This window comes from Lepisosteus oculatus, chromosome 15 (genome assembly GCF_040954835.1).
Source record: "Lepisosteus oculatus isolate fLepOcu1 chromosome 15, fLepOcu1.hap2, whole genome shotgun sequence".
Lineage (NCBI taxonomy): Eukaryota > Metazoa > Chordata > Actinopteri > Semionotiformes > Lepisosteidae > Lepisosteus > Lepisosteus oculatus.
This window is the reverse complement of record NC_090710.1, coordinates 3521781-3533965: the sequence shown is the minus strand read 5'-3', so window position 1 is coordinate 3533965 and position 12185 is coordinate 3521781. Positions and strand designations below refer to the sequence as shown.

The following is a 12185-nucleotide window of genomic DNA, read 5'->3' as shown; positions in this document are numbered from 1 at the left end:
GATTATTTCAGGTTGTGGTTGTAATGAGATTATGCAGTAGAAGATTGTGAGCTGAACATTTTTTAACGGTTTCCTATTTCAATTTGTGACATTGCTTGTGAATTCTTATTTGACTTAGTTCATTATCACCTCAGCTGAATTTATGAAATGAACCTACTGCTGCTGTGGCTTTTTCCTGGAGGAAAAAGTCAGCTTTTTTGAGAACAGGTGTCTACAGCTTGATGTTGAACACCAGGTGATCGAAGGCAGAATGGTAGACTGAGAGGTTGGGACTGGGTTTTCTGGGTTCAGTTTTTGTTTTCTTCGTGAGGCTATTATTGAAATTTCATTTGGATAGCTATTATTGTAAAGTCAAATATTGTACATGTAAAACCATTATAAATGGAGAACCATTTTTTTACATCTTTGTTTCAGCTATGCAATATAATACATGCAGCCATCTTTTCCTATTGGCGTTGATCTGGTTGACTATACACAGATCTAATTTCCAGATTTTGTGAATAAACATTTATTGCAGTTACACAGTCATTTAAATTGGGGGGGGGGGGTGCATTCTGCCATTCAATGATTGAGCTGTTGAATAGAGCTATGAAAATCAGGAAAAACTTTATCATTGCCTTCCAGTAGGATTTTGCTTAAATCATGATCAGAACTTTGACCTTGTTAAATAACGGGCGTATAAGGATTTTCTCTCTGTTGCAGTGGCTGTTATAGAAGACTGCAGTGACATTGCATGATAGGAAAGTACTGTAAATCTTTAATGGGGTGCTTAATGCATGATATGAAATAATACAGGGAAAAATCAATTTTCTCGTTTCAAGAAGGAAAAATGGTCGGGTACAAAAAAGGTTCTCGGGGCACAATCGTGTACGCTGGTCTATTAGCCCTCTGTGTCTGGTTTCTCCTGTGTACAGACCGGGAGCAGACCAGAGGATCTTCAGCTGGCTGAGTGCAGATAGTGCTGACGTGGCCCTAGTGGCCTGCATACAGACTCATTGGAAATGTGGCCTGTTGACCTTAGCGAAGATACTTGAGGTTTCAACTGAGGGCTTTGAACTCTGCGACTTGTGGTTTATTTACAGTTCACCAAGGATGGTTAGACACTGAAGCAGCAGGGTTCCTGAAGTGATGGGATCCCCTTTTAGGTCAAGATCTCAAAGTCACGACTTGGCTAGTATCCAGCGACTGTAGTCATTTGGAGAGCGAGCCAGATAGAGCTGAACGAGCCACAGCGCCCTGCAGAGTCTGTCTTGCTGATATGCATTGCCTGTAGCCTGCACTCTGCAGAGGCTCCCTTTATGTGTGAACGCTGGATCTATCCTCTACTGAGCTGTAGGAGCGGTGGGGTTCGGAGTGTGAAAAAGAAGTCTGACCTGACCGTACAAGGTTCCGAAGAGTGGTCATGTTATCGGTCTTTCCGTGCAGGACCAGGGGGCATACTGCAGGTCTAGGTGCACCTTTCTGTTTTTTGAAACAAAAATGACCTTTAAAAATTAAATTCACATTGCTATCCTGGGTTTACAGTAGCATCTTTCCTCACTCCACTCCAGGACCAGACCTGCAGGTCAGACCGAGCTGAATGTCCTCGACTTTTCTTTTTTTTTCCTGCGTGGAACAAAGCCTTAGTCTTATTTACAGCAGCAGTGTGTGTTAAGCTACAGTAAAATTCCATTTAGTTTCTGTGCCTGTGAGGAGCACAACAAATCTCTGTTTTTCAATATTAAATTGATTTAGAATAATGTGAGCTAAGTACTTTTTGTCTTACCTTTAAAGGTCATTACACCACGTATAAGCACCTTTCACTTGGAGCAAATGTCTTTTCATGGTTGAGCATCTTTTTCTTTAAAACAAAAAAAACGTAAGGCTCTGCGACATACTTTAGGCTATGGTATCATGTTAGATGGTTCTGTTGTATTCCTGATGGAGTGGTTTCTGTGAGGTGCGCCTAGATGAAATGGTCTTGGATAGCCGAAATGTGTAGGTGCATATTTCGGGCCAAATATCCAGTGAGCTGTATCAAGTCAGTCTGAAGGAAGTATGCCTCCACTTCCATAAGCGGCAGTGTAATCCAGCCATATTATAATGGGACACAGCACTGTGTGGTCACCCTGTACTGTAACACAAGATCAGTAGGGAGGCTCCTTGTCTTTTCTTTCACCTCTAAGAAAACAATCAGCGTTGCTCATCTCCTGTAGCTTCCTGGAAGCATCTTGAAGACCTCTTGAAAACACTGGCTGTGAACCCATCACAAATCAGATTTTGGAAATAGGCGAAGCTTTTCGACCGTCTTGGTCACCCAATACCTTTTAATCTTCATTCTCCAAAAAAACACCGGTGGAGACAGACTTGTCTAAGTCTCCTGTTGAGTTCAAATCATGGCCTGTGTCAGTTCCATGTTTCCACGAGCCTTCTCTCAGGGCTCTATGTAGTTAGATTCATTTCCTTCTCTGACATCTTGCACTCTGTAACGGCCACTCTTGGAAAAAGAGCTATCCCAATGTGTTTTCTTTACCGGAATACTTGATGTCTTTACCTTAATTATGATGCACTTCAACCTAAACAAATATATTTGCATATTAAATTTATTTTCTGTTAAACTTTCTTATACCTATTTATTGCTGGGTTCATATGAAAGCTGTTGTTTTGTGAAGGAAGGAAATATGCTTGAATCAAATTTTCATTTATTCATTTTCCAGTGGGTGTTTTGTGGGGGTAGACAGCTTTCATGTGAGTTGTTGCTAACAGGTTGTTTCCCTTTTTTAAAGCAGACTGTACCATCAAGCTGATTCTCGATTGCGTCACCATTTTTAATCCCATGTAATTGTGGAATATTTTGCTTTTTTACAGCACTTTCAGCTGGCTTTGATTGACTCAAATCCCTGCACTTTGTCCAAAGCTGAAAGTAAGTTCCATGGGAAAAAAAACTATCAAACCAATTACTTTACCATAGGCGGACTGGAATGAACCAATAAAACCTTTTTGACACTAAATAATTTTTCAAAAAAGTGCTAGTTTTTTTGATACAGCACGAAAAATGTATGCAGAGAGATTTATTTGGAAGGAGCTTGTCGTTTCCTTGTATAGCTTTGTAACATTTGCCTGAGAGACTGGTTGCCAAGGAAACGCCAGAACCCAATCTAGTCAAGTGTTTATGAACTGGCTTTTCAAACCAAACACAGTACTTAAAAAGTAAACATGGATTTTGTATTTGGTGTTATGTCCAAAAAATAGAACTCTGCTTAAAAAAATAGCAGATTTAAGTAAAGTAAATGTATTTGTTAATATTGTTGATTGTAACTTTAAGAACAATTTATAAAATGTTTGAAAAAAAATCTAATTGTAGATTCAGACCAGAGGCTATGTTTCTTTAGTCTCTCTAATCACTTATACTTCACTTATGTGAGAGACTTAAGACCGCAAGTTTAAAGCTTTGCAACCAGCCCAGATAGGTCAAATGGCATTGCCTCTGTATAATTTTCAATTAACAATTAAGGAAAGCCAGCTGTTTAATAAGGTTTGTGTGTTCTTTGTGTACATATTTAGTAGATTAATAACAGAAATGGAACTGAAAAGAGGATTACTAAAGTGTCTTTTTCTTCCTTTCACAGTTCAGTTTCACATTGCTCATTTATATGAAATCCAGGTAAGTTTTCCATCGGTCATCTTGAATGTGGTACGATGAAGTGCAAAATCTACCTGTATCTAAAAACTTTGTGACAATGTTAACTCCATGTTGAGCAAAGTAAAACAATCTAGTTCTTTTGTTAGTCTCATCAATCTAGTCCTTATGTCATATGTTAGCTTCCATACTGAAGTGTTAAACTGCTTAGTGTTTTGTGTAATAGTGGTAAATGGGTGTCAGTAAAGCCAAATGAAAGGAGGCCCATGTTTAATTGCCAATCCAAGAGTGGGAGGAAACTCAGAAGCTTTTCTGCCGCCCTCTCTTTCATAATGGGCAACTGAGGCACTGTTTAAAAGGAGAGTTCAAGTGCTGGAAGTGGGACTGTTGAAATGTGAATAAAGGACCATGAGATAGTAACAGCATGAAGAGTTTTATGTACAACATGCAAATTAAATTGCTGCAGGACACTTCTGTTCCAAGGCACATATTATTTTAGGCAGGATGGTTCTCCAAGATGAATTAAAAAGCACAAGGATTTTTTTCAGAAGTTCAGGAAAGCATCTGTTTTTCCATCCTCCCCCTCTTTTTTTAAAGTTAGCAGCACTTTGTCAGATGTTGGCTCCCATGCTGCCTGTCTCTTGGCGGTAATGGAGCTGTGAATAATTAACACGCAAGGGAGGCTGGTTCTTCGCTTTCCTTTGAATCCCAAAAGAGATACATGGATTCTGCCTTTCTTAAAAAAAATGCTCTAGCCATAGGTAGGTTAAAAACAGGAGGTTGGCCCAGACTTCTGTAGGTTTCTGTGGAGAATCAGGACACCTCTATCAAACAATTTTAGTAATAAAAGGAGAGTACTCTTCAAGTATACAAGGTTTCCGAGTGTCAGTTACAAGGCCTTTTTTTCCAGTATGAGGGAAGCATTGTAATATTCATATGTGCAGAATGTAGTTTTTCTCTCTAGAGATCTCACTTGATTTTCTGTTTTGCTGATGAGATGCAGTAGCTTATTTTTTTTTATACATTTGAACATATTAGATGTAGACTTCTACTGCACTCACAGCTTGACAAGGTGTTAGATTTAACACGGTTAGCACAGTCAGGTCAGTCTGTTGTGGAAGGGTATGTGATCACAGACACGTTCATTTATTTCCTATTGATTATAGTTTGTTTCCAGAAGTATTTTAATTTGGAAGGGGGGAGGTGGGGTAGACCCATGTATTGCAGGGTAGGACAAATGATTTGCAGGATTATTTTTTTTTTTCAAGGTCAAAAGGCTCCTGCCTCTATCTGTTGCTGTAGTAGTATTTGTTTATTAAGTCTTTCCATTCAACTTGATATCTTGTTTGGGACAAGCCAGGGACTGTTTACTTTGAGCTGCATTTACTTTTGCCTGTAAAAAGAGAGAGCAGATGCAGAGATCCTTCTAGGTGATTTGTTTTTATTGCATGTATGCTCGCAGACATAAAGGCCTGGGTACTTTGTGAATGGTTTACAGGGAACTGATAAGTACTGTAATTCGGGAGTCGATTCAGTACGGTTCAGGTCATTTTTTAATGTCTTTTCTGTGTAATTCTGGATAAGTAGCAGAAAGCCAAACAGCTTGTTGTCTGTCTCCCCAGGACTCCCAAATTTGTATCCCCTTCCCACCCTTTTGGGTCTGTCTCTTTCTTAAACCTTGGAGGCTCCTCTTGCTGTTTATGTTGCCATTTCCTCCTCTGGAGTAGCTTGAAACCCCAGACACAGTCATCTGTCTGAGTGTCTCCTGGGCTTCTTTATGTCCACTTGAAGAGGGAGCTATAAAAAGCACAATTGCTGTCTGTCTGGCAAATAGTTTCTCCCTTTTTCTTCTCTGTTTGCAGAAAAAATACCGTGCTGCAAAAGAAGCTTATGAAAGCCTTTTGCAGACAGAAAATCTTCCTGCACAGGTGAAGGCAACTACTCTGCAACAATTAGGTAAGTATTTTTTTTCCTCTCCTCCTGTATTCCTCAAACCAGCAGTGGCAGTTGTCTGAGAAGTACATGTGTGTGTTGGAGAGTGAGCAGTTAACTGCTTCCTAATATTTTTGTTATTGTGTTTAAAGGTGTATATAATGCTTTTGAATGTTTCCTGGTGAGTATTAGCAGCTCCTGTACCTTTCATAAGCAAATATTTGTCCAGTTGCGATATCCACCATTTTATTTTTCAGAAGCCCTGTGAATCTTTTTTTTTACCATTGATATTTTCCCCCAAGAAAATCACCTCTTTAAATAACTGGGTGATAGGGCAGAAACCCAGCAATTCTGTTAAGAGATACAACATCAACATGTGAGGTGACTCCATTTTCATTTTAGCCACATCTCAACTAACAGACACGTGTGACTTCAGTCAGTTCAACTGAAAGGTGGCAGGAAGTCGAAACCTAAAACATTTACACGAAAAGAGTAAAAATTTGTTTCAGTACAGCTCAAATTAGATGTCAGTACTCTGCTATGGAAATGACTATCTCCAAACTTCATTTATTATTAAACACAAATTAATTCTGGGCTGTGTTATTGAAACAGCAAATACAGGTGTCCCTTGTTTTTGTATGATGATTTAAAAGCAATTGACTTGAAAGGAAAATGGGATTTCTTTAGGAATGCACTTTTGTTTTCTGCGGTCCATGAAACTTTGGCAAAGCTGATATGTGAAATGTCTGCATCGTGCACAGAATATGGTGGGGTGTTAAATGAGGACTCATGTCCAGACGGCAAAAACTCTCCTAAGAAAGTCAAGGAATGAAAGTCTTTCATACTCGATATGTGCTTTTCTTTATCTAGAGATGTTAATTCAGAAGCAGTGCGATTTCTTGTTTACCCTCACATGGGTGGTACTTATAGTACATTAAATCCAGGAACTCCTTTTTATACTTTTCATTGAGCTGTTAAGCTAATCATTATAAACTGTAGTTTGTTTAAATATTAGCCTTTAAAATAGAGCTGAATTGAGAAAGGATAGTGTGTTTATCTTTAAATTGCAAAATTCCTCTTGCAAGTGCTAAGATGTACAGCAAGGAGAACTATTAAATGTGATGGTAAAAAAAGTTCTGGACTTGTAAGATATTGTATCTTGCATTGTATATTGGATCCAGAAACCGTTTAAGTTGGAATTCACTCCTGATCATCAGCATATTTGCTGTTAAATGCTTTGATGGCAGTAGGTTCCTATCCTGCCATCCTATCTTATCCATGCTACACTGGGTAGCATGTAAAATTACAAAATTATGGTTTCAATACATGCTGTAGAAATTAAAATATACACTTACATCTATGTGTCTGAAAAAATTCACCTCCCAAGATTTTACGTCAAGTCAAGCGTTTTGTAATGCGGGTGCCTGGGAGGTTGAAGTTCGCAGACTTTGTCTGGCGGGGATGCGACTGTGTGCCTCAGCCTTTGAAATCCACGTGTCACAGATCCAAATTCGCACACGTGGGTGCATCTGTGAGATGCCCTGTTGGAAACTTAAGTTGAAAATAAAAGCATTTTAAGCAGAAAGCTCATCTAGATCTGTGTTCAACAGTGGGTTGTAGTACTGACTAATCTCAGTAGGAAATAGTTAATAGAATTTATAGGCAATCCTGATGCCGATGGATGTATAGAAATGCTTCGCATTTTAAAATAGCCACACAAAGTACTTTTTATTGTTATAAGTAAATCTTCAAGTTGTTTCCACTCTGTACTCTTGGCAGTGTTCCTTAATGGCTTTTCCCTCGGAGCCCTTCCAGATCTGCATGATGCAAGAGCTCATTATTATCGTATTAGAGTAGAAAGGTACCCCCTCCCCCCCCCCGCCTCCACCTCTCCAGACACACACGCCCCACAAACCCTGCCTAGCCTTCTCAGGTCTTCTCTCCAAGCAGCTCACATTAGACAGCTGCCCTGTCATAAACCCATTTGCATGTTCTGTGGAATTGCCCTGGCTCGGCCGGTTTCCATGGAGACCTGTTAGCCACAGGTGTTAGGAAGTTGAGCGAGGATCTCGGCGTTGGCTGCAGGCCGAGAGGAAGTGTTTTTTATCTCTTTCTGTCGTCTGAACCAGAGGCGGCGTCTTGTTTAGCCAGGGATTGCGGGCGAGACCTTTTGAAGACTGGTGTGAGCCCTCACCCCCTCCTCCCTGTGTTTAGTTTGTGCTGAAGGTCCGCGAGCAGGAGAGAACCATTTGCTCCATCTGCAAGACCTCATGGCCCCGTCACAAGCCAGCTTGTGATTATCCACCCATCTGCCTTTTCCTGCTTGTGGGGTTTCTGAGGCTTCTGCTTTTCAGTGTTTTAATTTGTGGACTGATGGCTTTTTCCGCGCCAGTTTTTTATTGACCTCTTCCCTCCTGTGCTACGTTTCCGGCACTTTAGGTTGGATGTATCACACGGTGGATCAGCTGGGCGATAAAGCCAACAAGGAGAGCTACGCTATTCAGTGTCTGCAGAAGTCCTTAGAAGCAGATCCTAACTCTGGACAGTCGTGGTACTTCCTTGGCAGGTATGTAATGATGCATCGGGGTTCGTGCTCTGTGATCTGTATCTTTTAAAAGTCAGTTTGCACCAAGCACTCTTTTAATTGAAGGGCTGGTTGTGTTAATCTCTACGTGTATTCTGTGTGTGGTTTAACAAGATCTTGATAAATGTGCTATCGGAAATATTAAAATCATGCATGTGCATTTTGAATGAAGCTGAGTGAAAACTAATTGTACCCCTGTATAGAGAAAATGTACAAGTCTCTTTCCACCGGCTTTGGTATTTTTTTATACCTACCTGATGTACTGTTTAATATCTATCTAATATGTGCAAAAACAGCCAAAATATTTTTTTAACACACATCCATTTGTTGTCCTAGTATTACTCTGAATCCTGAAGATATTTAGTTTCTTTCACCTGTTCTTTGGTTACTTACACAATTGTATGTAGGTACTTGTATGAGCTTACATAGCTGTGATGTGGGTGTACTATGTAAGTGGTTGAGCTGCTAGGTTCTATCACAATAGTAACAGCAGCAGCTGCTTTTATGACAGTTTAGCTACAATGCTAGGTCACACTGTCCTATCTGCTCCGAGTTATAAACACTACTGAGTATAAATGAATTCAAAGACTTAATCCTTATCAAAAGAGGCCTGCATGTTTAAATTACATTTTGGAGTCCAAATATTCAGATATAAAATGGGTCTTTTTAGGACAGTATATCTTTGACCGTGCCCATTCAGGGGGTTTTAATTTTTGTTGTATTTTTATTCTGAACTGCCACAGTTACTGATGGCAGGTCTATGCTGATTTAAGAAGTGGAGCAGGGGTGGGTGTGTGAGTCTCAAGTCTAACTGCCTAAGGGTTTGTTTTGACTTTTGAAACCGAACCCGAGGCAGGAGGTTTGTGAATCAGCACTCCGGGTCTAACTCAATTAAGACAATTTTTAAAGGGTGATTTTGTTTTTTAAAAAGAACAATCTATTTGAGTGTGCTTACTGTATGCAAATAGGATTTTACCCAGAACTGCCATAACCAACAAGCAAACCTGTAGCTCTGTTACTTTCTACACTTTCTACAATCCTAGAGTGTAGAGCAGGAATATAAAACATGTTCCAGACTTCATATTGAACAGGAAATCAGAAACTAGCCAGGCTTTCTGTGGCAATATTCCTTCATTTTGTTTGCTTTCTTGCAGACTTCGTCTCTGCCTTCTACCCTTGTTTCCTAGTAGAAAACTGACCTTATTTTCTACAGAAATATTCCCTTTCACCTCTCGTGCTGAGTAACAATGATTTAAAGGGATACAGGAGTTACACTGTTGTTCCAGGAGGAATTTTAAGATGTGACATTTCAAGCAGTGAGATCTCTGCCGTTTCATGGAATGTATTGGCATTGACTTGAGCATTATAGCACTTTCCAGCGCTATTGATGTCCTCGATTGAAAAGCACTGTTTTTTACTGTATCAATCTTGCACTTTGTAATATAGTTTGGCTGTTTTAATAGCTGTTTTCTTAGAGTAAAATACGTTAAAAGGCAGAAGTTAATTTTTTAAAGGGGAACTGCAGTCCCAATTTATTTATTTTATTTAATAAGCAGTTATTAAATCTCGATAAAGTAAATTATTGCAACATTTTACAAATTTTGGATTAAGCACAAAATCAAGAACTTTGTGAAACCCTGTAAGTCACCATGTTTTTGAAAACTCCTGGACCTGCCATTGGTGAGAGTGAGAGTTCCCTCCCTGCTCACTAGTCACTGTAATGCCTAATGTAATGTGATGTATAAATGAATAAGTACAGGCTGTTCAGCAGACATTTCACAGCAGGAATTTTCCGATATGATTTGCATGCAGTTAACAAGTAGTATTTGTTTATTAAGTCTATTAAGTTCAGAGCAATTTTTCTATTGGATAAAAAGAAATATCTTCACAAGCCTGCATGTTTACAATGTAATAAGGCCCACTTCATCATAAGAAGTTTTGTTGCCTCACTCTGAATCACGGAATATGGCGCTGCACATACCTGGAAATGTCTCAGATTTTTCAATGTAAATTGGAGGTTTTACAAGTTACTGTTGTACATGTTGCTTTCATTGTGGATTGAGAACACTCATCAATGCTGATTCTTTCTAACCCCAAATATATAAATGGTAGTGCAGTTCCCCTTTAAATGCTATATTGTGTTTTCTGCACTTATACCTTAGGAGGTTACTTTCAGCATGAACAGAGAAGAAATTAACCAGTGTGCCCTTGCACCATTGTTTACTCTGACTTGTGACCTTCTGTGTTTTCTCTTTCTTACAGGTGCTACTCAAGTATTGGGAAGGTTCAGGATGCATTTATTTCTTATAGGCAGTCTATCGATAAATCGGAAGCAAGTGCAGATACATGGTGTTCAATAGGGTAAGGGCCTGTTCTTTTTTCTCCTTTGCAAATGTAGTCAACATGCTTAATCTTAATACTGTTTCAACCTTATAATGTGAACAACTTAGTGCATGAAAAAGAGGAGGCTGTTTGGTCCATCTAGCTCGCTCGATTGCTTAAATCAAAGTGATCTGAGGATCTCATGCGGTTGTGTCTTGAAAGAAGTGAGGATGTCGGCTGCAGTCAACATGCTTGTTCCGAGTGTATTTTTAGCCTTAGCTTCTTGGGGTTTGTAATGTGCTTAGGGAGCTGGAAGGAAATGTACTGTCTAGCTCTGCCTACTGTTGCAGCAAGCACAGGAGAAGATGCAGGGAATGCTTGTAGGCGATACAGGCAACACATTTGAATTTAAGACATGCAGAAGTCATTTTTTCAAATTTTCATGATGAATCGGACAGTGCAAGTTACACTTTATTCCTTGAGTCTAGAGAGTCTACAGGCAGAATTAAGTCCTGCCGTTTGTTGAATTAATCTTTCCGGAAATCTGTTCTTTGTATAGGGTTAACTATGTATTAACCAAGATAGGAGGAGAAAATGCAGTAGTTTTAGAAAGGCTTTAAAAATAACATGCATTGTTGGTATACTCTTTCAGGCTTTTGCGCAGTGCAGATTTTATATTCAGTTACTCCTGCGAAACTGCGGGGGGACTGCAGGCACACACTTTCACCTCACCCAAGGATGGCTATTTTCAGTGTGGTGCCCACTTAATATATTTACAGATAAAATAAGGTTAAGGTGGTAAAGGCAACATACTGTAGCATAATCTGTTTGCTGGAATATTTTTTCTATTTCACAAAGCTAGAAATGGAAATATTACCTTTGCAAATGAACAGATCTTTGTATAAATATAATTTGCATATCATATCATGCAAATGTACTGCTCCAGCACTGTGTGAAGGCGGGCACTGTAGACTGTTTTTTAATAACTGAAACTCATTTGCCCCTGAAGCCAAGATCACTGTTGTCAGATACAGTAGGTGGAGTTGAAATAAGGTGTAGTGGCACATTGAGTCTTGGAATAAAAGTTGGGGTCCATTACTGGAATCCATATGTTAAATTGTGCGTCATGAGAAAGCAAACTGAACACCAGTCCCGTTTGGGATGTCAAAATAAAGGTATGTCCCGTTAGTGCTCTTGTGGTGACAAGGATGCGTAGTGTTCGGCGTCCAGGGTAGAACCTTTTAGTGTTCAGCTTCGACAGCAGCCATCTGCGGCACCTTGATGGTACCCCCCCAAAAAGAGCTGGAGTGTGTGGCACTTTCCACCGCCGATTGGGATCTCACAGTTTTTTTTCTCTCCGTCTCTCCCTGCCTCCTCAGCGTGTTGTATCAGCAGCAGAATCAGCCCATGGACGCACTGCAAGCCTATATCTGTGCAGTCCAGCTGGATCATGGCCACGCTGCAGCCTGGATGGATCTAGGCACCTTGTATGAATCCTGTAACCAGCCCCAGGATGCCATTAAATGTTACATTAATGCAACAAGGAGCAAATTGTGTAGTAATGCTTCTGCCCTCACAGCACGGATTAAATACTTACAGGTAGTAATTGTTTTGTCCTGCTGGAATCTGCTCGTTAGTGGTCAGAGGTGGGGCTTGACTTACTGTAGATATAGATGTGAAGCTGTTATGCCTTGAGCTGTTCTGTTCTGCCTGTTGCCAGTGCTGTGT

At 39.9% G+C, this 12185-nt stretch overlaps 1 protein-coding gene across 4 annotated transcripts in view; it reads left to right on the top strand.

Annotated features, from left to right (window-relative positions):
* kdm6a (lysine (K)-specific demethylase 6A) overlaps nucleotides 1–12185 on the top strand; it is a 104432-nt gene that overhangs the window by 70610 nt on the left and 21637 nt on the right. For all 4 annotated transcript variants that reach the window (XM_006638883.3, XM_015363377.2, XM_015363376.2 and 1 more), the window contains 6 exons: nucleotides 2848–2902; nucleotides 3609–3643; nucleotides 5482–5575; nucleotides 7991–8117; nucleotides 10398–10496; nucleotides 11837–12056. In XM_006638883.3, coding sequence (XP_006638946.2) covers nucleotides 2848–2902; nucleotides 3609–3643; nucleotides 5482–5575; nucleotides 7991–8117; nucleotides 10398–10496; nucleotides 11837–12056 — 630 coding nt within the window. The remainder of the gene's footprint in view (nucleotides 1–2847; nucleotides 2903–3608; nucleotides 3644–5481; nucleotides 5576–7990; nucleotides 8118–10397; nucleotides 10497–11836; nucleotides 12057–12185) is intronic.